Below are 27811 nucleotides of genomic sequence, written 5' to 3' on the forward strand. Positions count from 1 at the left end.
TACCAACTCGCAGATCTCTTACCAGCTTGTATTTCATTAGCCCTTTATGGCTTTCCAAAACTTTTTTCTACACGTGGGGGCAACCTTGCTTTGTTTCAGAATTATCTGAAGAGCTTTAAAAGGATCAATTCCTGACCAGACACCACAGAAAGTGTGGGAGGAGCTCATCATCATTATTATTTTTTCTTAAAATCTCTCAGAAGAACTCTAATGCAGCTTGTCTATGGATTGGCATTTAAAAACCACTGCTATGTTATGTCATTTTATTCTCCCAGGAAGGAAATCAACCAGGGAGCCATTAGCATAAGCCTTTATTCAACATCGCCAAACAGGAGAAGTCTCTAAAGAAACTGTGAACTTAGGGAAGGAAGGCAGAATATTTATAGGGCTTTGGCAGGAGTGTTAGCTGAAGTTCAGCTAGTTTTGGTTAAAGGCAGTTCTTGGAAGAAGAATGAATTGTTTCTGTAGATTAGCATCCGCTCTTTGGACAATCTCGGTTTTATCAAAAGGGGTAGAAATTAACAGGTGCAAACAAAAGACTGGTGCAACACATTTTTTTAAGGGTCTAAGGTCATGTGCAAGCGGTTGGGAAGAAATAAGGACATGTGAGAATCGCAGTAGAACATTCTTCAGTCCCTTAAGTTTGTCTCAAATCTCACACAGCCCTATGAAGTAGATAGGGTATATACATTCTCACTTTATAGATGAGGCAGCTGAGGTTCAAAGAGGTTAAGCGACGTATGCTTCTTTGAAATGCCATTGTTACCAGAACTGAGAGAGCACCTAGGTTTATTTTTTAATTTTGTTTATTTGTTAACTTTTAAAAATTTGTTTGCTTTTTGACTCATGGTTCATTTATTTATATTTATGAATATCCTAATATATGTATGACTCTATGATGAATACTTTTCCGGATATAACATGATTTTATGAGGATAATATATACACATATCAAAATCACATGGTGACCGGTCATGTAGGGTAGCATGTAATGTACTAAACGGTTGAGTAAACAATTCATGTTCTTGGGGTTCAGAAGAGCTTAAAGGTTTCAGGAATAGCTTAAAGCAATAGATAATATCTGAACTAGGCTGTAAAGAAAGGATAATACAGAAGATAAAAGTATCTGGGACAGCATTCCACACAGGGAAGTATGGCTTAGATAGGGCTAGACAGACTTATGTTCAGGGAACAGAGAAGGTTTGTTTTGTTTCATGTAACCATAGGACGGTTGACATGGCTAGAATGGCCTTTGGGGGCCAATAGATCAGTGCTCCGAATGAAGGAATCCATATTTCATGGGTTTTCAGGCAGTTGGAAGTTGCTGCATTTAAGCTGCAAAGTAAGCTAAGAGAATATTTTTTGAGCAAAATGAATCCTGTGCGATGTACTAACTGCTTCAGGACGTAAAGTAGTAAAGTCCTGTACTACAGTGAGTGAAGAAGGTATAGAAACAAAAGACTGGTGCAACACATTTTTTAAAAGTTTTGTTTAGAAATAATTTCAAATTTACAAAAAATTTCAAAAGTAAAAAAGTACAAAGAACACTGATATACTTTTACTATGGTGAGCGTGTTGTCCTATTTGCTTTGACATTTTCACTCTCTCATTTTTTTCTTAACCAACTGAGGATAAGTTATATACTTAAGAGCCCTTCATTCTAAATACTTCAGTGTGCATTTTCTAAAAATAGGGATATCCCTTTACAGAACAGAGAGTCACCAACTTCAGTAAATTTGGCACTGATACAATATTTTTTTAACATCTTTATTGGAATATAATTGCTTTACAATGGTGTGTTAGTTTCTGCTTTATAGTTTTATCTGTTCTCTCATCCATATTCCCCGTTTGTCAGTTGACCCAATGTTGTCTTTTGTAGCATTTTTGCTTCCATCAGAGCATTCAGTCTAGGGCCAGACATTGCATTTTGTTTTCACGTCTCTTTAGCCCCCTTTAATGGAAAACATTACCTTAGACTTTCTTTGTCTTTGATGACATTGATAAATTAAAAAGATATATAGTCCTCCGACCTCTTGTCAATGTAAAGTCACTTTTTGGGCTTATCTGATGTTTCGCCGTGATCATATTCACGTCTTGCATTCTTGGATGGAATACATTGTTGATTGTGTGGTCTTCTTACAGTATCCCATCTGGAGGGAGATGATGTCCATGTCCTTGACTCATGATCTTAATGCTTGGTCAGCATGTTGCCCAGTTTCTCCACTGAACAGTATGTTTTTCTCCCTTACAACTAATAAACTGTGGAGAGACATGTTAAGACAATGAAAATATCTGTACTTCATCAAAAATTTGCCCTAGATGTATCATCCACTGAAGATTTTACCTGATCCAGTCTTTAACACAGTAGTTACAAGTGATTATTTTCAAACTCCATCTCTCTTCCCACATTTAGAGTCAGCACTTAGTATTCTACTATATACAAGAGCTATCCCTTCATTCTTTCTTTTCCTTTCTTTCCCTTTCTTCTTTTCTTTTTCTTTTCCTCCTTCTCTCACCATCTTCCTCTTTCCTTCCTTCCTTCCTTCCTTATTGGTATAGACCCACAAGTTTCTGTATTTTCAAGTAGTTTATAATTACTTCATTTAATTATTTTGGTGCTTAAAATGTCCCTGTTTGAGCCACTATGAATCCCATGAAGTTGGCCTCTAGGATCTTGTGACATGCCTCCACTCCAACATTTTTTTTTAGCACTTCTTCACTTTCTGGATGTACATACATACATATCAATTACACGTTCACATAAAATGCATATACACGTATTTTAGAAAACATGAGTTCACACTAGCACCTCCATATCTACAGCATTGTTTCTTGACTCCCCCATTCCATGTTTTCATATCCCTTCTTCCAAGGTGGAATCTTGGCTCCCAGGGATGTCATTTTCTCATTTGCCCAATCCAGTCATACATCTACAATAGTTTCAGAATTGCTTTAAATTGCCCACACTACCACGAATACTACGGACTGAAAACAATTCACTATTAGTTTGTGATTCTTCTCAGTCCTTACTGCCTAAGATTTAATGTGTATGGTCAAAAGCTAAGTTGATAAATAACTTTGATTAGTTCCTTTCTTCGTTTTTTCCTTTCCTTTTCCTTCCTTCCTTTCCCTTTACTGTAGTTATAGTAGTCATTTGAAATACAATTAGTTTTATTTCAGCTTCGGTTTTTTCCCCTCCCATTCTTATGTATTTAATTACCGTCGTGTGTAGAACGTTAGCATGCTTTTAAAATCAGTGCAACAACAACAACAACAAAAAAATCAGTGCAACACATTGTGAATTAGGAAGTGATGAATAGAGTATGAAAATGATCACTGTAACAGAAATGTTCCCTAAATGAATTGCCATCTAATTTTCATTAAAATTTAAGATGTATCTTTTCAATCGCAGAGACTCCTACCAAACTTCTAAATGAATAGTTATATTCTATATTAGTCAGTTGCTTTCTTCAACTTCCAGTGATTACGTCATTCCTTTGTTACTTAAATGGTTGTGCATTTATCTCTCACCAGCAATCATAATGTTAGAAAGCAGAGTTAACAGATACTTATACGGATGTAGTTGGCTTATCGATACAGGAACAAATAAGTGGTGGATTCAAAGGAGAACTCAGAGAGAATTGACTCTGTTGGGGGATCATTCCTAAGTTAATGTCACATGTTTCCACTCTTCTGCTCCTCAGCATGCACTGTTTCTTCACGGTGAAGTCACCCATGTCTCCTTGGCTAGTTAATACTGGGAAACTCTGGCACCTAAGACTTCATTAGGAATCCATAGGCCATTGGTAAGGTTTCGCTTATGATCTGAAAGAAAAGGAATTCCCTTTCAAAATTGCCAAATTTGGATGACAAACACATTTGTTTAACAGATTTTTTTTCCCAGGAGGTATTATTAAAATTAGGAGTCTCAGCCCACCAACTCAGGGGTGCAAGAGATGGCACATTTATTAACTGACCTTACATCAATTTAAATCAGACCTTAGGCCTTTCTTCTGGGGTTACAGGATATTTAATCAGTCATGTGCCATCATCCCCACTCCCACCCATACCCTGGATCATGCAGAAACTCCTGTTGGCTTCTGTCTTCACTGGTTCTCACCAAAAAAGACAGTTCTCCGAGTTTGTCCTTTAAGCGATAAGAAGCCTGTTCCTCCTGTCCTAGGGGAGGCAAAGGGTCTTTGCTGACTCCTGTCGCTGAAGAGCTGTGGTTCAGTCCACCGAGGTTTACCTCATCCGTTCTCTCTGAAACCCTGAACCTGACCAGAGAGCAGGATGCTGGCACTCAGTGCTGCTAAATCCCACCGATGTTCATCTCTGTCTCCTAGTCAGTGGTAATTGCCTCATCTAGTTCAGCCCTCGAATGCATTCTGCTCATTACTTTTTCCTTTCTTGAACACCTTGCAAACGAGGCCTTCAGAAAAGATTAGAAAAGGTGTTGTTTTCCAGAAAGTTGCCTTCCACTTTCTGCCAAGTAAAAGCCTTTGAGGCAAAGTGCTACAAGGGACTTGGCTAGTTTCTTAGAACTGAAGGGAGAACAGAATATAAACCAGCATTTCAGTAAATTAGCCTGCCATTTACTCATTCTCAAAACTGCCAAGGCCTTAGAGCAGAAATTATATTCTATCCCCTCTCCGTTGTGTAGGAGTTGCAAGTTTTTTCAGTTGTGGAAACCAACTTGCTGTTTCTCAGAGTTCAGAGATGAATGGGCATATAAACTGAGTAAACACTGATGATTCACACAAATTATGCATATTCTCCCCCCACTCCTCCACCACACCTCTTCTTCTCAAAACTAAAGACAATGTTTTGTTTTTCACAGTAATTGTCATCAGGGTGATTCATATTTGGGAAATTATGTTTTGCCAAAGATCTCATGAAAGCCAAGAATTCATAAGAATAAAAAGTCAGCCTTGAGTTACATAGCATAAAAAAGGTTTCCAAAGATGCAATGGAACCTTGCCATTGAGGCTTCACGTTGGAATGAGACTTTTTCAAACACTCTAGTGGCCACATGAAGCCAACCATGAATCAGGAAAGCAATAGACATTTCTTATTAAATTTTACAGCAAGTTCAGAAATCACCGAACAAGAAAAAATTGTAAAGGAAAGCGCTGGAAACTCTTCATGCAAAGTCCTACATTTGACTACATCTTTAAATCAGAGTTATATATACTGTTAAGTCAAGTATTTGTTGAATACAGGACAGTACATACTCAGGTCATTCCTGGGAATGTCTGAACCTTACCGAGGCTCATGAGGGTAAGCAGTTGCCAGCAAAGAAGCCCAAGAAGAGAGAGATTCCCCAGAACTCAGATGAGAAAATGCTCTACACACTGTATGGGATCCCTAAGTAGGGAGTCCTTGGGTTTCAACATATCACCTAGTCTGTCTAAAATATCTGGAGTTGTGTGTTCTGTATGTGTGTGTATGTTAGTGTGTGTGGCCTTTGTTGAACACTATTCACTGCATATCCAATTACCCAAGCCTGGAAGCTGGGACCAGCATTATTTCCCCCTTCTCCATCATTCTGTACATTATTAATAAATCCTGCAATTACATTGGCGAGACTATCTTATTTTGTCCATTTTTTTCTATTTCTTCTATAAACACTCTACTTCATATTGTCTGCAATCTATTATATCCACAACAGAGAGGTCAAATACACACACACACACACACACACACACACTCATGTCTTATGTCTGCCTAAAAGCCTTCAGTAGCTCCTAATAGAATCAGGAGGCACTGTGACATCTGACCCCTGACTCGTCTTCCCATCTCATCTGAGCACTAACCTCACTTACTCATGACTCTCCAGCCACACTCTCTGGGTTTTTCCTCACCTGAGAGCCTCTGTTCATCTGTCTCTCCTTCCTGGAATCCACCTCCCCCTTCCTTTTCTCCAGTTCTTAGCATGGCTTTCTCCTTTTAGTTCTTCAAATTTAACTTAAATATCCACTCAGGTACTTGCCCGCATTCCATATTTCCCAACCCAGCATGCTGTTCATCAGATTCATGGCATTTTCTGCGTTTTATCATCATATAGTTAATTATTTTCTTACCTGGTTTTGTCTGCCTTACCCCAATAAGCCATGAATTTTGTGAAAACAGGAGCTAAGTCTGCTACTGTCAACATTATTTCTTAATTGCCTAATATAGCACCTTATAGGTATACCTTATAGGTATACTACACACTCAGTAACTTTCAATAACTTTCAGTGAATTAACAAGTGGATCTAAGGCTGGGGAGGGGTGGTCATTTTCTTCTGCAGCAGAAATTTAACCCAACTCAGAGCAAGGCTCAGCATAAAATCTTGCTATCTGTTTTGGTAGAAAGATTTGATTTAGAAATTGAGATTTCTGTGCAAACACACCACCCAGGTGGTTGTTTCTTATTGGAGATTATCATCAATCTGGATGCCCCAGACACTGAGCAGAGGCATTCTGTTAATCTCAAATTCTCCTTTTTCAATAAATCTCTAGGAAAGATGCTACATTTTTTTAAACGAGTGGAGCCTTAAAAATATTTCTCCTTCATTGTCCTTTATTTTTTCTTAGTCGATATATGTATTCAGTAGTAAGAGGTGGCTACATTGCCAACTGAGGATTAAACATGGGAATAAATTCTGAGGAAAGAAGGATTTTTGAAAGGCAGCAGTAAATGTTTTATTAGGCAGTGGATAATGGCTTTTAGGTGTTCATTCTCCTTCATGAGCAAACATGTGCCATTACCGTCAATGCAATTTATATATGCTTATTAAGGAAGGAATAGGCTCTTGAACATGGGCCGTAATGATTTTTCTTGTAATTGGGCCATGGTGACTCCAAAGCTTTTTTACGACTTTTTTATTATGTATGCTCTGCATACATATTCTATTCCTTTGAGAAAAGAAAACAGACAATACGTGTCATTTTTATCACTGAACTTCTTTCTCAGTTCTGCTGAACAAAATGTGCTTCCCTATTTCAGAGCTGCCAAGAACTGGACAATTTGGTGTCATATTTAATTTCAAGTATTAGAAATATTTTTTCTGGATATTCTCTTACTGTCAGTTGGTTCATTAATGTAGCTTTTAAGAAGAAAACATGACCGTTTCAGGAGCAGGGTGGGTTCACCAAGTTAAGACTCAGATTTTAATATAATGAAAAAGATAAAATAACACAAGGAGATAGAAAAGCCCAAGTAATTCTTTTCAGCTTTGCATATTCTTCATTCTATTTAGCTTGTTAATTCAGTGTTACTGGTGTCTCTAGTGATTTATATTTGAAAATTATTAAAGGCTAATTTTATTTGCTACCCAAGAGGTAGTTCCACACAGACTAGTATTGAGGTCACTGAACAAAAGAACTGAAGAAGGGGAGAAAAGTGATGTCATATGAGAAACCAGAATTGCTAAGGATTTAACAGTATTTTTGCTTGGGATAGACAAGAAGGAAGTATAGTGGGGAGGAGGGAGGAGAGACAACTGTTCACAGTGCTATTTCCTGTATTAAAAAAACACACATTTGCAGAGAAGGAATCAGAACAAACTAATAACTGAAAAGAGAACATGCCGAGGGATAGCAGGACTGCTGTTGTCAGGATCAACGACTAGTAAAGAGGTATGGAGATTAAGGAGCATTAAGTACAGCTCAGGGGAGAGTTTTTTATACCAATGAGTTTGTTAACATCAAAATCAAGTATGTGGGCAATTTTTCTTGTGCAACAAAAAGTATGCCTTTGATGATTTAATTACAGGCATTTCCTTTAAAATGCCACCTCGTATTTTATTGTTTTTTTCTAAAGAAATGGAAATCTGTCAGACTGGTTGAAGGAGGCCCACAAAGGGGGGGTGTTCAGTCTTTATCACACCTGGAAAGAAGGTTCGGTGCATCTTCCCAGGGCTGAGACTGGGATTGGCTCTAATTCATATTTTCATTAATATCAGGGATGATGGGATAGGGTAAGCTCGATAAAATTTCCAATTACGCCAAACTGAGTAGTGAAGCTAACACCTGGAAGAACTTGACTGCAATTTAAATGACCTTTTTGAGTTTCTGAAGAAAGTGAATGAGTTTAATTAGACAAGAACAAGATGCAAGGAGCGAATCACTAGCAATGATAAGAGTACTTTACCGCTGTGCTTTAGAAAGCAAGTTCACCTCTTTTTTAATTTTGACTTCAACCTTGCAGGTAGGTACAATGATCACTCTGGAGGTAGGGACGGGACTAAGTAGGCTTTTAATGGGATTGGCAGAGAAATATGGCAGGATGAACAGGGATGGGGTTGAGTTGAAGAGTGAATCACTAAATAAATTGGCAACCGAGCTTCACACTAGGGTGTTTAATAGAAGATTATACTTTGTGGTAATGTGGAATAATTTTACTGGTATTCTTAAAATTGGACATGCCTTGAACTGGTATGTCGTGCTCAATTTAGGTATCCAAATCCTAAGTGCAAGGAAAATGGCAGAAGGCCAGAAGAGATCAACAGGAATTCTTCGTGATTGGGAGACTAGGTCTAGGAAAGATGGAATTATTCAGTATAGAAAAGGGAAGGTGAAAAGTACATATTTAACCTCAAACACATTTTCATGGCTCGTAATTGGAAGGATAGTCAGCAGCTCTTCATTATTTCTATTGATATAGGAAAATATACAGTTACTTTTTGTTTTTCTTGAAGAACATTCTTTTTTTTTTTTTAAAGGGCATATGTGTTTGTGTTTTTTTGTGTGTTTTTTTTTAAAGAAGATGTTGGGGATAGGAGTTTATTAATTAATTTATTTATTTATTTTTGCTGTGTTGGGTCTTCGTTTCTGTGTGGGGGCTTTCTCTAGTTGTGGCAAGCGGGGGCCTCTCACTATCGCGGCCTCTCTTGTTGTGGAGCCCAGGCTCCAGACGCACAGGGTCAGTAGTTGTGGCTCACGGGCCCAGTTGCTCCGCGGCATGTGGGATCCTCCCAGACCAGGGCTCAAACCCGTGTCCCCTGCTTTGGCAGGCAGATTCTCAACCACTGCGCCACCAGGGAAGCCCGAAGAACATTCTTTATAAAGACAGACATCACATCACCATGGAGCTGGGATGTATCACTTTCTACTGGGATGATTTAGGATAGTCTTTGCCCCTCATCCTCCTCCATTCCATCCCTCCCTCCCTCCCTCTCTCCCTCCCTCCCTCCCTTCCTTCCTCCCTTCCTTCCTTTTCCTTTCTCTCTCTTCTTCCTCTTACTCTTTCTCTCTTCCTTTCTTCATTTTTTCCTTCCTTTATTCTTTCTTCTAGTTTTAAAAAATTCTGCAACTTTAGTTAATGAGGATCATTTTTGTTAAGACTAAAATTTGGACAGAGATTAAAACTTGACCTAAGAAAGTTTTATTAAGTAATTCAGCCTCACCATGTAAGGTCATTTCTCATTTTTACTATACATACATAACTGAATATCAGGGAGGTCTGTAGATCCTTGCATTTTAAAATGTGATTTTGCTATGGAAGTCTAAAGTTGAAAGTGCCCTTCAGATGCAGAAAATAATAATACACCATCTTCTCTTTTAGGTCAAATGGCGGGGGATCATACAAGGCTGGAGTTTCATAACATAGAGACTGGCATCATCACGGAACGCCGGTATCTGTCTTCTGTTCCCTCCAATTTCATTGGACACCTGCAGAGCCTGACATTTAATGGAATGGCATACATTGACTTGTGTAAAAATGGCGACATAGATTATTGTGAGCTCAATGCCAGGTTTGGCTTCAGGAACATCATAGCAGACCCTGTCACCTTCAAGACCAAATCGAGCTATGTTGCCTTAGCTACGTTGCAAGCCTACACTTCTATGCATCTTTTTTTCCAGTTCAAGACAACATCCCTAGATGGACTAATTCTGTATAACAGTGGGGATGGAAACGACTTTATTGTGGTTGAATTAGTTAAAGGGTAAGTACAGGTCCGTTCAATGACAAACGGAGCTTTATGAAAATGAACCTCAAGTTCCACAATTATACATTAAACAGAAGGTGGTGGGCAGGGAGGGTGGTTTGCAAATAATGCATTTGTTTAAACCACTTTTTAGGTATCTTATAAAGTTCATAGGGATTCAGTACAGTTTTTTATATCTACATTTCCATACATAAGGTGCAAATAGCGTCGAGTTCTAATTTATTGTAGGCATTCCATAAGTCTTACTCTTCAGATGTGGATATCTTTACTACGCACATGGTAATTCCACAAAAGAATTTCTACACTTGTTGGCTAAGTTAAATAGCTAAGTTAAATAGCTAATTCATGCAAGCAGATTACTTCAACTCCACAAAATCCCATTTAATCGAGGCTTAATTGTATGTCAGAGTCTCTTGAAGAATTTAGAAAGATTTTTATGACATTTCCTTGAAACTGTGATGAACATTTGGTATCTTTTAATTGATTTAGGTATTTATTCATTCAGTTGGTGAATATCATTGCACGTTTACAATTGGCTAGATAATATGCCATATTCCTTGCCACTTCTGTGCACACTTCAGATTCCACCAACCCCAAGGCACACAGATGCACACAACCCGAGGGGATACAGGTGAACACATAAATTTAGCAGAAAAGCACCAAGAAGTTTCCTAATACGATCTTGGGCAAAGGTTCAGGAGATTATTTAGCAAAATTAGGAAAACCTATGAGTCCGGGAGTGGCTACCTGAGCTGGTCTTGAGGGATGAGTGCACATTTCCCATAGAGAAATAGGCATTCAAGATGGCAGGAAACAAGTGCAGGAAGCTGAGACTCGCCAGTTCTGTGTGGTTGGCAGAGGATGGAGAGAGTGGTGGAAATAGGGAATGAGTAGTCACAGATATTTATCTTCCACAGCGATGAAGTGGAGTGTGGACCACAATTTAAAAAATATTTTCACTATTTCCTGTATTGAAGACAATGAATAATCCTCCTTGCTGAAACAGAGTAGTGTTTCTTACCATCTTGTTAGTTGAGCTTCTACACAATTCACTCTCATGACTTCTAGCAAGGATGCAACCGCCTGCAAAAGAGATCTCTGTTTGTAATAAGCAGTTTGACTCCATCAGAAATTCAAAAAGTGATGGCAGTTTTCCACCTTCCCTTTTTTCCCAGGTACTTACATTACGTGTTTGATTTGGGAAATGGTGCTAACCTCATCAAAGGGAGCTCAAATAAACCTCTCAATGACAATCAGTGGCACAACGTGATGATATCAAGGGACACCAGCAACCTCCACACTGTAAAGATTGACACGAAAATCACAACGCAAATCACAGCAGGAGCCAGGAACTTGGACCTTAAGAGTAAGTTCACGGAGTCAGAGCAGCAGGCAGGAACCCACGTGGTTTGTGCTCCTGTGGCACAAGCTTTGCTTTAGCGGTGGGGGGAGCGGGGCGCGGGGTGTGGGTACCTTTTGCAAAGACTGACCAGAATTTCATCTCCAACATGTAATTAATAATACGACACACAAGCCCCTGCTCCCCCTTTAATGTGGCAGAAACACGTATTTTTAATAGCAGCTCAAAAATGCAATACCTAAGAATGCATGCATGCTTAAAATTTAAGGAGTGAGAAGAATATATCTTAGTCTTGATATTATAAAGAAAAGTAGGCGTTTGCAAGTTTCTTTAGTCCCAACAGCTTTTAGTTGATTTGGAGTCAAGGTAACCAGATACCTACTGAGTTTCTTCTAGAGCTTATTAGTTTTCTCTTCTTGGTGAGGTTTCCTAGATACTTACAGAGCCTCTCACCAACAGGGGTCTGAGGCTGGCTTATACCCTGTGTCTCCAGTGGTTAATCCCTCCCAACACCCACAAACACCAATGGGAATATTCTTTCACCAGCTGCTAAGGAAGTCTTAACAGACTTTTTCCTTCCTTTTTTTTTTAACATCTTTATTGGAGTATAATTGCTTTACATTTCCTTCCTTATTGATACTTGATTTCTCAAGTGAGCAAGACAAAATACTTAGAAAATCTGTCAATAATGGAAAATAACAGAAGTTTCTATTTGAATGGGTCTTTGTGATTCGCTAAGAGCATGTCCATATATCCATCTCACTTAACACAACAACAAGCATTGGACAAGATGTTATTAGCACTTCTTTGTGAATGTAGGAAATCTGAGCTTTGAATGGCTTGCCCAGGGTTAAAACAACTACTTCAGCAGAGCAAATCATAACCCCAGTTCTGACACATGGCCCCTCCATTGCTCCTTCTGCACTGACTGGGTGCATTCCAAAGCCCTGCAGGGATCATCATGGTCATCATTTTTGCTTGGCAAGAGCTGTTCATTTGTACTGATGGGATCTTGCCCTTTGATTTAAAAGATAAATACATAGGGGAGTTAGGGAACTGGAAAGAGAAAACCCAGCAGAATTCTTTCTAGAGAAAAAAAAGCTGTGAGTAAGGTGAGAGAAGACAGAAAAGGGTTTCACTTTCTGTAATTGCAGAATATATTTACAATCCCAGTACTATATTTGTCTAACACATAAAATGTGTGGTGATGGCTGTCTCCCTTCTCAGAGTGGGCCTCTTGTTAACTTCAAAGAGAGCCTGTTTGTACCTACAAATCTAATAGCTTAGTTCACAAAGTAAAGTGAAATTCAAAGGAAATGCTGTTTTACAGTCTACACCTCTTTCTTCTCTCTGACTGAAGTGAATGGAGGGCATTTTCTGTCCCTATTTCGTGGGTGCCCCTGTTTTGCACAGCGGACTCAGGTGGTAATTGTCAAGGAAAGGGAGAGATTGTGACAGTCGTGTGCTGGCCATGCCAACCACCAAAGCTAAAGCAAAATGTCCTGTTTGTGTAGGGAGAGACCTCAGTAAGCATAAATGAGCTTCCCTAGAAACCCTGAACACTAGGTGGAACACTAAAATGTCTAGAAAAGAAGCAGTTCCTGCTTGATTGAAGTATGTGACATGCACAGACCTACTCATTGAGGGAACAGAGAAGCAGTGCCAGGCAGTGGGTATCTCATTGGGCAATTAGGGCACTGTCTCCTGAGAAGTAAATATTTGCCTATTGTTCCTTAAAAAACTGAAGTGAGGGTAATTGGAGGACATGGTATGGGATTCTTTCTGGTGGTGGAGGGGACCTTTACAAACCTAAGAAACCCTCAGAGCTGATTTTTGTTAAAACGTTGAGTGTTTCAGGATTTTGAATATAAGAAAGGCTTTATCCATGATAAAAAGCTAAAACTATGAATTGAAAATAGCGTTTTATATAATATTAAGATGCTAAGTATTGAATTCTGACTGAGTGCATTTGTGTTTAAAAAAATAGCACAATTTAAATTTGAGGTACATTTCCAGATGTATAAAGAGATTCTATACTAATGACTATCCCCCTCTACCTTGTGAAGTTCCTTCCTGTTTACAGACTTAACCAGACCATGCCATAAAGTGAGAGCAAGTTCCTAAAATTAAAACTCGGGACTTCCCTGGTGGTCCAGTGGTAAAGACTTCACCTTCCAATGCAGGGGGTGCGTATTTGACCCCTGGTTGGGGAGCTAAGATCCCACATGCCTCACGGCCAAAAAATCCAAAAAACATAAAACAGAAGCAACATTGTAACAAATTCAGTAAGGAGTTTAAAAATGGTCCACATCAAAAACAATTTTTTTTAAACTTAAACATTAAAAGTCAAAGCTGTGAACTCATCAATTGGATGTGTGATCCAATGACAACAATAACCCCAAGAAGCCCCCTTGCCATGTGTGTCCCCAGCTCGAGGGAGCCTGAGAAGAGAGCATGGTCCTGGGGTGGACATCTCTCAGCTTCCACAAGCACCACCTTTTGGTGTGTGGGTCCAGGGGCCTTGGTCAGATAAGGAGTGTTTACTGAGCGCTGACGCTGTGCTCAGAGTGGAGAGCACAGGTGCGAAGAGGGCGGCAGGCTTCCTGTAACAAGAAGCTTTCTGTCCCACGGAGAAGACTGACACCGAGGGAACATTGACAGGACAGAGAACAGGACTCCCTGGAGACACATCAGGACATTGAAAAGAATGTGACGTCACCAGGTAGAATATTAGAGGAAGGATTGTTTCAGAGATACCTGAAGGATGAGTAAGCGCGATGAGGCATTGTTTCTCCTTCCCACCTGGATGCCGGCCCCTGGAATTAGGGGAGCTTCATGAGACAGGAGACCACAGACAGGAACTCTTCACTCTGAATTTAACAGCAGTCTCCTTTGTATGCTAGTCATGTAGGATTCAGCCACTCTCAATGCAGAAGCAATGAGAGGTGACCGAATTTGGACAATGGTCTTATTTTATGTATTTTTTGGCCCTTATTGAATTAAAATTATCAGATGTATTCTACACTCTGTGTAAGGTCACTGCCATAAACTTTAGTTCTTCTCAGAGTGAGGTCAATCTATTTAACTACATCAGAGTCCTATGATGGGGTTCTTGAGGTGCAAATTTCCGCAACCCCCTCAGACAGACTGAGGCAGGGATCATTTGAGAAAGACTACAGGGAAGGCCAGGTCGTCTGCATTTTTAAAGGGCACTCACTAATCTAGATGCTGAGTTTCAGAGCCCTGAATGAATGCAATGTCTATGTCGAGGCCAAATTTAACTCACTTTCGAATTTTAGTACAAAATTTGGTTTTGCTTTTATGTTAGAACTTTTGTTTTGTTTTGTTTTACTAGTCCTGGGCCAAAGCGACATTGGTTGCTTCAGGATCCTTGCTTGTATTTCTCATGTTACCATACCGGAAAAAGACGCTAGAGGGCAGCATAAGGCCGCAAAACCTGCGGGAGCGGGGGGAAAAAAGCCTCAACAGGCTCCACTGGCGCTGGGAAGTGGACCCTGTTTTCGCCCAACTAAAATTCCACAGTTAGCCTTTAGGATAACGCACGCCTTTGTGGCTCTGTTTCATTATATAGACAGGAGTTTAGTGTGAAAGTGTGCAAGCTAGGGGCCGCTTATCCCATTCCCCAGCTTGACTCGGAAGAAGGTAGTCAGAAATAGGTAAGAGCCTAATCTCTCTGAAACGAGGAATTCCACGCGGGTGACCTTGTTCAAATTGCCTTTCGTGACACTGCCGCGTTCTCAGGGGGTTATGTGTCTCTTCCCGCTGATACAGTTTTGCTTTCATCTTTATTTCCCAGCTGTTTGCGCTGCGTCCCGTCTGGCTTTTATGTACAAGCTGCAGCACGCAGTGGAAAGAGCAGCAGAAATTTGCTCTCTGCAATGATTGCCTAGCACAGTTGTACTTACTTTCATTGTGGGACTTCTGAGTCCTGGCCCCTTTAGAGAGAGAAAGGGTTGGTGTAACTCTTCCTGCTGTTCTTTCTCTTGTTCCTGTATTTGACAAAAGTGTATGTTTGTATGTGTATGTATATGGGAAGGAGCTCATATGCATTGATTCCCTACTAAACACTAAATAGATTTAAATGAGCTTATTTTATTTAATCCTTGAAACTACGCAGGGACTTGAATTGAGGTCAGTCTTGCTAATTCGTTAATCTAGCTCAAGAGCAAAGATGGGGGAAGGATTGTCTTTGGCCCCCATCTTCCATGGGTCCCCTTCCTTAAGACATTATTAAGTTTATCCTTCAGCAAATTGAGGAAAATTTACTTTGCGAAGGAAAAGTGAAAGATTCCTAGGCGCAGAGAATACAGTGCCCTCAGGTGGCCACTTAGCAAAATTACTTAAAAGTGAATAATTCCTTCATAGGCCACATCTAGGTCAGCCCAGGCAGAGCTTTGACCTTTGTTTTCTCTCTCATACCCCAGTTCCTTGGCCCTACGGGTTTTGAGTGAGCTCTCCCTCTGTCCTACCATCTTGTCTCTTCCCTTCTTACCACCATGACTAGTGTGTGCTTGTTAACCTTCCTTGTATCCCTCCTTAAATCTTACCTTGAAAGCAAACACCTGCTGTTGTTTATCCTGCTTCCAAGCCACTAAGAGCTCCCCTAAGCAGAGACAACTGGACTAGGGCTGTCATTTCAAATAGACTCAATCTCTAAGCAGAGATTTGAGGATGAATAGCATTCTTGCTCTTTTCATCTTGATCTCACATCAGCCTCTGTTACTCAGCTACCTACCCTCTCCAGTCCTGAATAGACCACATATCCCACGTTTTTCTACCCTTCAGTGTTTTAGACAAATCCTTGCTGCAATAAATCAGCGATCCAGATTCTATTCCAAAACCCTGATCATGTTTAAATATACCCAAGCTTTGTGTACTCAGCCATGTAACATCTGGTAGCCTGCTTGCCTTGCCCAGATAATTTACTCAAATACGAAACTTTCAGAGAAGAGTCCGACTTTGAGCTTAGCCTTAAAGCAGGAGATGGCATTGAACATGTTGTCTGTCCTGTTGGTTAGGCTATCTTTGTTAGATTTTTTTTTTCTTTCTTTTTTTTTTTTTTCGGTGTGTAAGGGAAAGAGATTTACTCACATTACTTCAGTTAATGGGAGATTATTTTAAGGATCCATTAGGAAGAGAGACAAGACATCCTTTCAGCTGTTGAACAACGAGACCACACAGAGAATAAAAACTTTGTTCTAATAGTCATACTGGGATCTCAAGAGCAGCCCTTCTACATGTTCCCTTGGATACAAATGCCCACTGCTCCCTAATTCAGGGCTGCACCACCGACCTCTCTCTGCTGTGTCTACTCCCACTTAGATCATTCTTCCTCTCCTCTCAGAGACCGCTTCCTGGTCTCTCCTACTCTTGGCTTCTGCCTCATGGCTTCTACCTATTGCTTTTGCTCCTGTGTGCGTTTCCACTTCTGTCCACTCTCCTCTTCCTCTCACTTTCAGATTCCCCCCCAAAACATGCTCTAACATGGTGAGTGGACTTGTCTAGAACACAACTGCATGGGCTTTTTACCTGCTACTTGTGGTCAGGCTCACTTCCTCAGACCGAGTAGCTGTAAACCCAGAGGTAGATTTGCACGGCATAAAACAGGAACTTAAAAGATGGTCTCTGGGACGGAGGCTGTGGGCTTGGAAGGCTCTCGTAGCTTCCCAGAAGGAAGCAAGGTGATTTGCTTATTCAGAAGGGCCCTAAGGATCATGGCAGAAGGTGAAGAGAAGGGAATTAAGGGTTTTTTAAGCAGGAGAGTGGAGTTTATGGTGCGCTTGAGAATCATTCCTTTGGCTTCGGTGCAGAGGATGGGCTGAGGAAAGAGATTGCTCTGGAGGCAATTGTCATGGTACAGAACAGAGACAATTGGGCTCTGAGTACATAAAAGTAAGACTTGACATTTTTGTTACTCCGTTTCCCACATAAGAATTGAAAGACAATTAGAGATACGAAACTATTGTTTTTCTCCTGACGTCTCCATTGAATTCCCAGGCTTTGCAGAAATAAGCCTCAGTCTCCTTTGTTTACTATAATGCCGTTGTCACTTTGTTTTAATACTACTCCCTTCTGCCCCCCGCCGTTGAGACATCCTTTCCCTCCCAGGCCCAGCTGCCTCGGACCTGCTGTCTAACGTTTGGCTTGGAAGTTCTTCCTTCTCCTTTCGTATAACCCTTGGACCAGCTTCCACGACTGCCACAGAGTTCATCTTTATTCCCTACCAGTGAACTCTGTTTTCTTTCTTTTTTTTTAAATTCCTTCACTCATTGTACTTGTTCTGGAATCTCTTCTACATTGGGTATAGTTTTACTATGCACAGTTTTTTTCAACTCCCACCAATTCTATTATTTAAAATTTCTCTTCCCACTCTTAGGATCCTGGGAACTTAGAGCTTGGAGGGATCTTGGAGACACTTTGATCTGAGCCTTTCCTTATACACATGAGAGACATGTGCTCAGGAGACTGTGCACAGCCAGCCAGATAGTCAGTGTTCTAGATCTGGCTGGTCTTCTGATGCCCAGTTTAACACTTTTCACAATAGACCAGGGATAGCAAGTTGCATTGCTCAGATTCACCTCAGTTTTCTGCTAGTGACAGCCTGGAACACATGCTGAAAAGAAATGAGGCCTTCTGTGGACTCACTGAAGAAGCCAGTTCGTATGGTCCACCATGAGCTTAAGATGGAACATGGTAGCACATGGGTCACCCGTTAGCTTTTTTTTTTTTTTTTTTTGCGGTACGCAGGCCTCTCACTGTCGCGGCCTCTCCCGTTGCGGAGCACAGACTCCGGACGCGCAGGCTCAGCGGCCATGGTCCACGGGCCCAGCCGCTCCGCGGCATGTGGGATCCTCCCGGACCGGGGCACGAACCCGCGTCCCCTGCATCGGCAGGCGGACTCTCAACCACTGCGCCGCCAGGGAAGCCCCCGTTAGCTTTTTATTCTGGTGCAACTTTAAGGACCTCAATCCTTCCGCTTTGCAGTTGCTCTGGGGAAGGTGTTATAGGGACTTAAGTGCTGATGCTGGTTCCTTCTCACCCTCGACCCTGGCTGAGCTCTGACAGCCACAGGGCTTGGCTTGTGTGCTCGGAATATCTGCAAGGATGTCCTCTTCCAGGAGAAATAGCTTCCCTCTCCTCCCACAGGAAAGTGTGGCCTCCTAGAAATCCGAATCCAGCGCTCACATGCCTTTTGGACAAGGTGCCCGTTTCCCATGTCCCAGTGGGACGGTGATGAGATGAGATGAGCTCTTAAAGCTGGTGCCATGTGTGCTGTGGAGAACAGAGTGCCCGCATGTGCTCAGAGCGGGGTCCTTAAGGGCCAGGTGCCTGCTCACAAGACCTCAGCCTCATCAGCGCTTGTCCCTCTGCAGGGAACGCCAGGAATGCAGCTGAGCTGTCTTCTAGAGGCTGAGCTTCTCGGCCACGAGCTCCCCATGTCAGGGCCATCTGGAAGGAAAGCTCGGTATCCTCTCTCTCACTGAGGAAGGCCTTAAGCCTCCAGTTTTCATGGCTCTCAGACCTCCCTCTTCTTTTCTGAAGGGAGAAAAATACAAAGGTCTTTGGAGTACAAGAAGCATAAACCCCTATAGACTAACTTAAATGAAAAAGGGGGAAGTGGGGCAGAGTAGAGCATTCAAGAAACCCAAGGGCAAGAAAGAGAAAATTTACAGCTGGAGCTCATGAGAGCCGTATCAGGAAAGCTGTTAGCAACAAGCCAGCATCTCGTCCCATCCTGGTCTCCATGGGGGCTCTGAGCTGCCTTCTCCTGGCTTCCCAGGGAGCCTTCCTTCTCCTCCCTCTCTGCACACTGGCTTTCTCTGCTTTCACCAGCGTTGGCAAACGTGGCCTCCCCAGACCTGGCCTTCCACCCCTGACCAATTCAAATACTCAGGAGAGACTGACTTGACTTTCGGAAGCCTAGGGCCAAATTCTTGTGGGAGTAAATTTGATTGGAACACACGTCCTACCTGTGACCAGGGTTGGGGGATAGGAGGCAGGGTCACACTGTAAAAAGACGACTGCTCTGGATTTGTTTGAAGAGATATTTGGACGGTCTACTTGGGGTATAAGTGGAGCCATCAAGGGCTCCAAAAGGTGATCTTGAAGCTGCTATGCAAAAATCAAGGGGATGGGTTTGGCTTGCTCTGGAGCAGGGGCTTGGGATTGAGGCTACGGTCATCTAGGTGGCGGGAAACCGGGCATTGCATGGCCCCGATTTGTTCAGATGGCTCAAATCATAAATGCTTGGGTGAACAAAATCATTCTGTGGGTGGAGACAGAGACTGTGTCCATCGGGGGTCAGAGGCGGCCCATGGGATTCAAAAGCCAGAGCAGAAGTCGGAGTCTCACTGGAATTCACAGGGACACAGGAGGAAGGAAACCAGATTTTCATCCTCTGTGGAACTGGGAAGATTCAAACCAGGCCCCTCTAGATCTACAAAGGACAGAGAGGCCCCAGCTGGCATCTGGATAATATTACAAGTGATCGTTATAAATCTCAAAAGTAAGTATCACTAGTATATTCAGGCAGTTGTTTCATTGAGTTAAGGTTTCGTAATAATGCAGCTCTAGCCCTCTTAAACCGTGACTCAGAGGACAGCTAGCTTCTCCCGCTGACCCTGAACAATTCGTCTAGAGCCATGGATCAAAATCGGAATAGACTGGAAAATTGGGTGGCCCTAGTACAAAGTCACCCCTACTATTGTAGAGATGCTTCAAAGCCAGTTCTGCTAACTTTACTCATGTAGGAAAGCACATTTTTAATGCCATTGTGCTGCTGCTGGACCATGATTTTCATACACTGGAGGGTACTTCCGATGCTACTTCAGAACCCCATGAGGTCAATCAGGGTTTCTTGTTAATGCCACATTAATGGGGTTTTCTGTGTCTGCTCTTAAAAGGGCCCTTTCTTGGCCTTTGCAATGAATTATTCAGGTTTTTCTTAAGGATAATGCAAGAAGCCATATAGCATTATAATTAAGTTTCAGGCTTGGGGTCAGACAGACTTGGGTGAAATAGCGTCTCTACCGTTTATTTCTGTGTGTCCTTAGGCAAGGTCCATCATATCGTCTTCATCGTCATCCGCTTTTCACTAACCATTCGCTAAGAGACTTACATATATATTATCCCCTTGTTGTTCATGGCTAACTGATGAGGTTGCTGTACCTAGCCCCACGTTACAGATGATGAAGCTAAGGTGAGGCTTAGGAAGGTTAGACATGTCACCTAAACAGTAATGATAATGAAATCAAACGGTAAGCATAATTACTTTAACCATTTCTGAGGGCTGATCATATCCCATGCACTCATAAATAGGCCCACCTGGGTATGACAGGGTTTGGCAGTATTTAGGCCACTTTCCCATAACTGCCCTGGCACAGGACAGCCCCAGCTGGCATTCCCAGGTTTCTTAGAGGTTGGTTATTAGCATTCCTAGCCACGCTGTACTAGGTTCTGTCCCCACCTCCACCCCCCCAACTCCCCGCCCTGCTCCCCCTCAACACAAACACTGTTTGGATCTCCCACCACTGGTTTCACCTTGCAGTTCAGGGACTGTAAAATGACTTCTTTAAGGTCCTGTACTAATGTACTGTATCTATAACCCAGCAATTCTGTATCCCTCAACCTCAAGAAACATAAAACAAGTTCTGCAGGAGACCTGAGAGCCTTCCCACCAGGCTTGGGGCTAGAATGTAGTCCTCCTTTATCGGGCAGTAGTGCAAATTTATCCCACCATAGGACTTACCTCAGAAAATATTCTTGGGCATCTTTCTTTCCAGTTGTGGACCCCTTTGATGATGATGATGTTCTTGCTATAACTGAGGGTTTCAAGGACTGAGAACCAGTATTTTATCATCTCCTTTGTAAATTTTGCATCTCAGTATCTGCCTCAGACTCACGTTATCATATATCTATTATGTTGGCACTTCAGTCAGAACCTCAACTTTGATGCTGTATTTTACAAGTATGATCTCTTAATCTTTACAACAATTAGATGAGTGAGACATTAATGCTTCCATATTACAGATGAGAAAATGGAGACTTAGACTAAGTTAATTGCCCAGAAGTAGAATTTGAACCCAGGTCCATAGAAATATTTCAATACTACTATATATATTTCCCAACGTATTAGAAGGGATTCCTTCTGGATATCTAGAGTGAAAGATAGTACTTATATTAATTTTAGGGAAAAATGTCATGTAATAAAAGAAATTATTTCCTCCTTTGTATAAAACATAGTTCTTCAAACTTCTACATTCCTACCTGTGTAATGCTGCAAATGGCACCTCTGGTAATTACAAAATAACTGGGTATTTCTCCTTTCACTTTCCACTTGCTCTCCCCATCCATGTGCCTTGTATAGAATCTATATATTGGTTCTGTTTCCTTAGCCCCTAAAGTCTTCATCAAACACAACAGCCAACAATTTTAATTGCTGTGTGTCCTTAACATGTATTCTATAGAACATTTGCATTATAGATGCTTAAAGCAGGCCCAGGCAAATATAGTCCTTGGTTGGATGATTGGAGATTGGTCTATCAATCCATCATCAGCTTGTTCCAGTAGGTTATTTGCTAGTCCATTCAACTGTTAAGCCCTCCATTTTCCTAGCCTTTAGGAAAAGTTCCCCACACCTTCTCGACCCACTTTTTGATTACTGCTGTTAACTATTTGCATTTCTCCTTAAGAATAATTTAAGTATTGGAAGAACAAAGTATTTGGAGACATGCCCTAGGGAATTTTATATACTATTCCAGTGGGATTTGATGACCTGATTGAGACTCTTCCATCCTTTAAGCACAGAAGCAATTTGTTCTTTGAAAAAAATACAGAAGAGTTCAGGTACTTAAGAAAAATGTGAGTTTTATTTGACTCTCTCAAGCTCATGATATTTTAAGAAGCTTTTTGGCAATGTCTGTAAAGCTTTTTTGTGCACTTTGTATCACTTTGTCCTTTCTGGCTTTCCAGAAAACCCGGGTGGCTTTCCCCACTTTTCTTCTGTATATCTAAGTAGAGAGCAGGTGACATTTTTGACCTGCATTAAACAGGCCATTATGATGGAGAAGAGCTGTTCTTTTATACTTACTCTGTACACCACTAGATCTTCCCCACCCAAAATAAATGTACATTTATTTTGAAATAGGAAAAGAAAATTTCTTTGAAATAAGAAAAGTAATTTTGAAAAAGAAAGCCAAGTTGTTATACTGAGCTCCTCAAAATTTCAGGGAAGATAGCAGGTTTGAATAGGTCCTCTTACAGGTCCCCTAGTTATAAGTCTCTATTAATTTACAGAACAGTCATTTCTAAACGCCTCTACCCATTCTATTCCTGTCACTGAGAAGGTTTTTAGTAAAACTAGGAGGCAGTGTAGTACAGTGGGAAAAGAGGTCACCTGGAACTGGAGGCTGGGGTGCCAGTGTTATTCTCCTGGGACTGGTTGCATTGCCTTGGGCAGGTCACTTACCTCTCCAGAAGGGTAATTTGCTCACCTGTCAGGTAGGGATAATAACAACTTCCTGCCTATTGTGAAGAGTTGGTATGAGAATCAAATGGTACGAGAGATGGCAAATCACCATTCAAACTGAGGTGCTGTGCACGTGTCCGGTGGAACAGTATTTGTGAGATAGGGAAGCTCTGCAGACCGTATGCAGTCCCAGAGAACAACACCCAGAGAGTGGAAAACGAAACGTGAAATTGGTGACAGGCTGGATGCTGCTAAAGTATGTCTACAGTATCTAAACTGGCTGTCACTTGGGTGGGGAAAATGGAAAAGTAATGAAAATATTTGAACCCTGTTTTTACCAAAAGGTAAATTTACCAAGCATGAGACAAAGTTAGCTTGGCGTGAACTGATATGCCCGAACTCACACCCCAACTGCCACAGTGTCACTGACCTAGCGTGGTTAAAAAGAAGATGGATTACCACACACCCCTCCATAGCAATTTCATTTTATTATTTCCCACCAGCTTTGCCTTCCAGTCTGTTGGCCAAACACACATCTGTCTTCATACTAAGTTTTACAGTCATACTTTTCAAATATTCTCCTTCTTTGGGCAATTTTATTTCAAAAATATCAGCTAGAAACAGAAATTTCAGAATGTTGAAAGCATTTTCTGTCCTGTCCGTAACTATAATGTCAATATCAACTCTTAAAGCCTTACTACAGGGAAACATTAAAGTCTGAACTCCAGTTTTCTTGGTGCCCGCCCACCTGTTCACACACAGGTATTAGGCTGGGTTACAGATGAATGTAGGTGTCTTACTTATCTCTCTGTGGGAGGCAACTGAAAAGTGGCTTCCATATCTAAAAATCAAATTTGGAAGGCATGAGAGTTCTACCGACTCATTGGAATTTAGATACCTAACTTTTATGACTATAGAAGCAAATTGGCTTTATTTTCATGAGATTACTCAGTGAGCATGCAGATACGTCCCGCATCATCCTGGGAATCTGTGTTATTTGGCTTGGACTCTTTGAACATTTATTACCATTACTTTTCTCCGCTGGCCAAGTTACTCCAAAACATTCCTGTATTTTGTAGCAGTGGAGCTGTACAAATTGGCCACTCACCACCTGGATTATACAGTGTGTAAACTAGTGCAGATTAAGTGAAAATTATCATGGATTCAGGAGACCTGGGCTTGGAATCGGACCCTGCCATTTTTCTGGTGTTGTAGCACTGAACCATAGTGTCTTTGTCTGGGACACGTGTCCATGATAACCTTTATTCTTTCTGTAGCTCATCGGGTGAAAACCAAGTGACAATATCTATGTACAAGTGCTCAGTAAAGTTTAGGGCACTACACCAATGTCAGTTATTGTTACAATGATAAAGTCAGAGCTGTCTTTTCTGGTTTTGACCATGGCAAAGCTTGCACTGATCATGAAGGACTCAAAGCAGTGATGAGGCTCTCTCTCGCTCGGTCCGGGCTCTGTACATTTAAATTCAGCTGTCTCAGTGAGTTTTGTGAAATTCAATGCCTTTGTGGTGAAAACAATATACAAACTGTTGGATATGGGAGCCTGCTGTGGAATCAGGGATACCTGTGGCTGGCAAGGACCTGAGAGCTAGAAGCAGGAGACCAGAGGGAATCTAATCCAGGAATCCTGGAGTGGCAGTCCACAGGCTAGATGGAGAGAGACATCTGCAAACCCACAGGAAGTGCACATAGAGATTAACAGATGTACCAAGGCAAAGCATCAGGGGTCCACGCAGTTAGCTTGGCTCTGTTCTATGACCACAAACAATAAATCCCCACCTCTCTGTAATGATAACAGTGTAACAAAGTAGGAGCATCTGGAGAAATAGTGTAAAGTGTCCATAGTGGGGAGTGTGCCTAGGGAGGCCACATGAGTTAGGTCATACTTGTATATGGGGCAACACAAGAGAATGACAGAGTGGCCAGAGATAGAATGAGGTAGAGGTACAGGATAGGCTGAAATGTGATTTCCCACAAAGATTTTGGCATTTATTTTAACTGCTGAAGAGACTCATGAATAGGTTCTCATCACCACACGTTGATACCCTAAACTATTTCTGTACCTCTATCTTTGTCTGTCTCTCTCTGCAAATGAATTCAACACATGTTGGTTAAAATTGTTCCTGAATTACACTGTCGGAATGGAAAAAAATGTCACTGCATTGAACCCTCTTAATGAGCTGGGTGGCTTCAAGAAAGCGGTCAGTAGAAGAAAAATTCCCCACAATTAACTTCATTCATTATTTCTCAGGTGTAGGGAACCAGGGAACCCTCACTATGTCCTTATTGTTCGAATGATGATTTATTGAATGAAAACTGCTAATTCATCCATTCATTCAATGAGTCAACAAATAATTAGTGAGTACTAAGTAAAAATGAGACTAAAAAGGTGCTTCACTTACGATGCTTTCTTCAAGGAATTTATAAAATAATGGGAAGGCAAGATATCCACACAGAGAACTGGGAAGGAAATGCTAATTGTCAGAAAAGAGGTTCAAAATATTACGAGGATTCAAAGATCATACTTGCGTATGACTGAGAAAACACATTAACAAGGTGGAATTTGAGTTGAGACCCCGAAATTGCATCAGGCTTTGAAATGGAACATTGGAAGGGGAAAGACACTCATGATGGAAGTAATGTACTGTGAAGAGTGATGGAACAGTAACTGTGCAGTATTGGAGAAATGGTGAAAAATACAGTTTGACTAAAGATTAAAATATAGGTAGAGGATTGATGTTAGCCTAATTCTCTCCCTGGCAAAAATTGTTGGGGAGACATTGTTCAAAGTTTAGAAAAAGTTACTGAGGGAGGATATCTCAAAATCTTGACCACCCTGAGCCTCACACTTTATTTAGAAACCAGCGGGATGTATTAAAGAAATCAAAACACAGTATGGGGACGATGGATATGGTATTAATGAGGAGGTTGGATAGAGGCAGGGACACCAGGTAATAGGTTACTGCATAAAAGGTGTACGTGGGGAAAGGAAGATAACTGGAAAAGGAAAGGAAAATGGAGGCATAGACCTCAGAAGTATTGGCCAAGTTGAGTCATCCACATCAAAGTTCTCAGCAATAATTTGAATGTAAGGTATAAGAAATAGAATGGAGTTAATAAATGATATTGAAATTAATTTCAGTTTGGGTAATAGGGTGACTAGAAATGTGATTGCTATAAAATAGGGAAGTCTAGAAGTAATTTCCCAGTGTGGGGAGGGAGGAAAGATGATGGTTTGTTTTTAGGCTGAACTTAGAAAACCAGGATGGGACTAAAGATAAGGATTTGCAGGTATTTCCTAGAAGTAAGAACAAGTTATTCTAGGATTAAACCCTTTATGCACCAAGGAAGACTGAGGTGTAGAGAATTTAAACAATATCTAATAAATCAAACTGATGACCACTGAATTTCTAAAATTAACCTGATTTTTCATAGAGATCTATGGAGGGCACAGGTCTAGCGTTTCAGAGCAAAACATCCACCTGAATTGCCAACTCTGACTTCAATAATGACTACTTGGTGTGCCCTGAACTTAGATGTAGTTTCGGATAGTGTTTGTTGTTCAATCCAAACTGTTCATTGTTATGAACGTATTCATTTATCTACTCTTAGGTTCAAATGTGTTAGAGAAATATTAACAATTTCCCGTGCTTTTGCTTCTAGTAATTTAACATCACTTATTTAAGCAATCACAGGAAATAGTAACGTTGGCTTTCTACCCAGAAAAAACATGAAATAAATAAGTTTGTGCTTGTTCTCCAGGGACTAGAGATGATTTTTTTTTTTTTTCTTCTATCTAACAGGGCACACCTGTTATAAAAAGAGGATTACATTTAATTTGCCTCCCAAAGAAAGCCTGCATTAACTTATATGGTCAAGATCCAACCTGCCGATGTTCATTTGTGGATGTGTGACAAAAGATTAAAATTAAAGATAAAGATACAAATCGAGGCGGAGGCAGAGTTTGATTGTTCTCTGATGTAAGGAAGGGCATCTTTCCTGCAGAATAACTCTGAGAAACTAGCCCAGCCTGATTGTACTTTTTCTACCAGCCAGTCACAACAAGAATTGAGAGGAATGTTAGCGAAGTCTCCCAATTTGCTGTCCAAAGTCAAATTCTCTGAGCAATGCCACTTATAAGAGACTGTGGGAGCCTCCTTAAGTTTCCCTAGAGTTTTAGCTATCCAAATCTACAAAGCAGTTGTCCTTTTTATGTATGCTCTTTTTAATTAAAATGAAACTGAGATGTTTAAGAGGCGCTAAAAATTACATATGGATAAACAGGAAAGCTGAGTCAAAGAACTAATTATACCTTGATGCTGGCATTCTGCTGCTGTAGAGCTCAGAGTCCTTGCTCTAACTGCCTCATGCTCCCTGTTTTAAGAGAAGAGAAAACCTCCTACACCACTTCATTTTTCTGCTTTTGGTTGATGGCTCCCAAGCCAGGCCTTCCAGCCCCAGCATCCCTAAGCCCCCAGTTTATATCATCCCTGTAGGACACTCCTACTCAAATTACATGTTAAATGCAGTTTCATCTCTTCTCTCCAAATTATTACTGTTTCAATTCCCTCATCTCCTAGCCTGCATGGCTTTTATTTTTGGACTTCTCATTGCCTTTAAAAAAAAGAACCAAAAAACAGTAGTCACAAATTCTATCATGTTACTCAAGGCTTTCCTTTGACTTTTTTTATCCAACATTATTTACCATGGCCTCTTTGATAATTCTTCTTTTCCAGCCCATCCTGGCCTTTTGTGCTCTTTTTTGAATGCTGTATTAATTTTGTCTTCTTGGTACATTTGTGCTGTTCCCCATGTTTGGCACCTTCATTTACGTCATTACAAAGTAATGTATCCTATACCTTCTTTTGGTCTAAACTCGTTCATGATACTTCAGCTTACAACTGATGTCCATAAAATCCTTTTATTTCTCTGATTTTATAAGGCGCATTTAGCCTGAACCTTACAACCTGTCCCTCGGGCTTCACAGAATTCTTGCGTCAGTCTGTTTAT

At 41.0% G+C, this 27811-nt stretch overlaps 1 protein-coding gene across 18 annotated transcripts in view; it reads left to right on the forward strand.

Annotated features, from left to right (window-relative positions):
• The window catches only part of NRXN1 (neurexin 1), a 1127862-nt gene that overhangs the window by 549780 nt on the left and 550271 nt on the right, over positions 1-27811 (forward strand). For all 18 annotated transcript variants that reach the window (XM_065890685.1, XM_065890668.1, XM_065890670.1 and 15 more), the window contains 2 exons: positions 9551-9932; positions 11111-11301. In XM_065890685.1, the coding sequence (XP_065746757.1) occupies positions 9551-9932; positions 11111-11301 (573 nt within the window). The remainder of the gene's footprint in view (positions 1-9550; positions 9933-11110; positions 11302-27811) is intronic.

The sequence above is a fragment of the Phocoena phocoena genome, chromosome 14 (genome assembly GCF_963924675.1).
Source record: "Phocoena phocoena chromosome 14, mPhoPho1.1, whole genome shotgun sequence".
Lineage (NCBI taxonomy): Eukaryota > Metazoa > Chordata > Mammalia > Artiodactyla > Phocoenidae > Phocoena > Phocoena phocoena.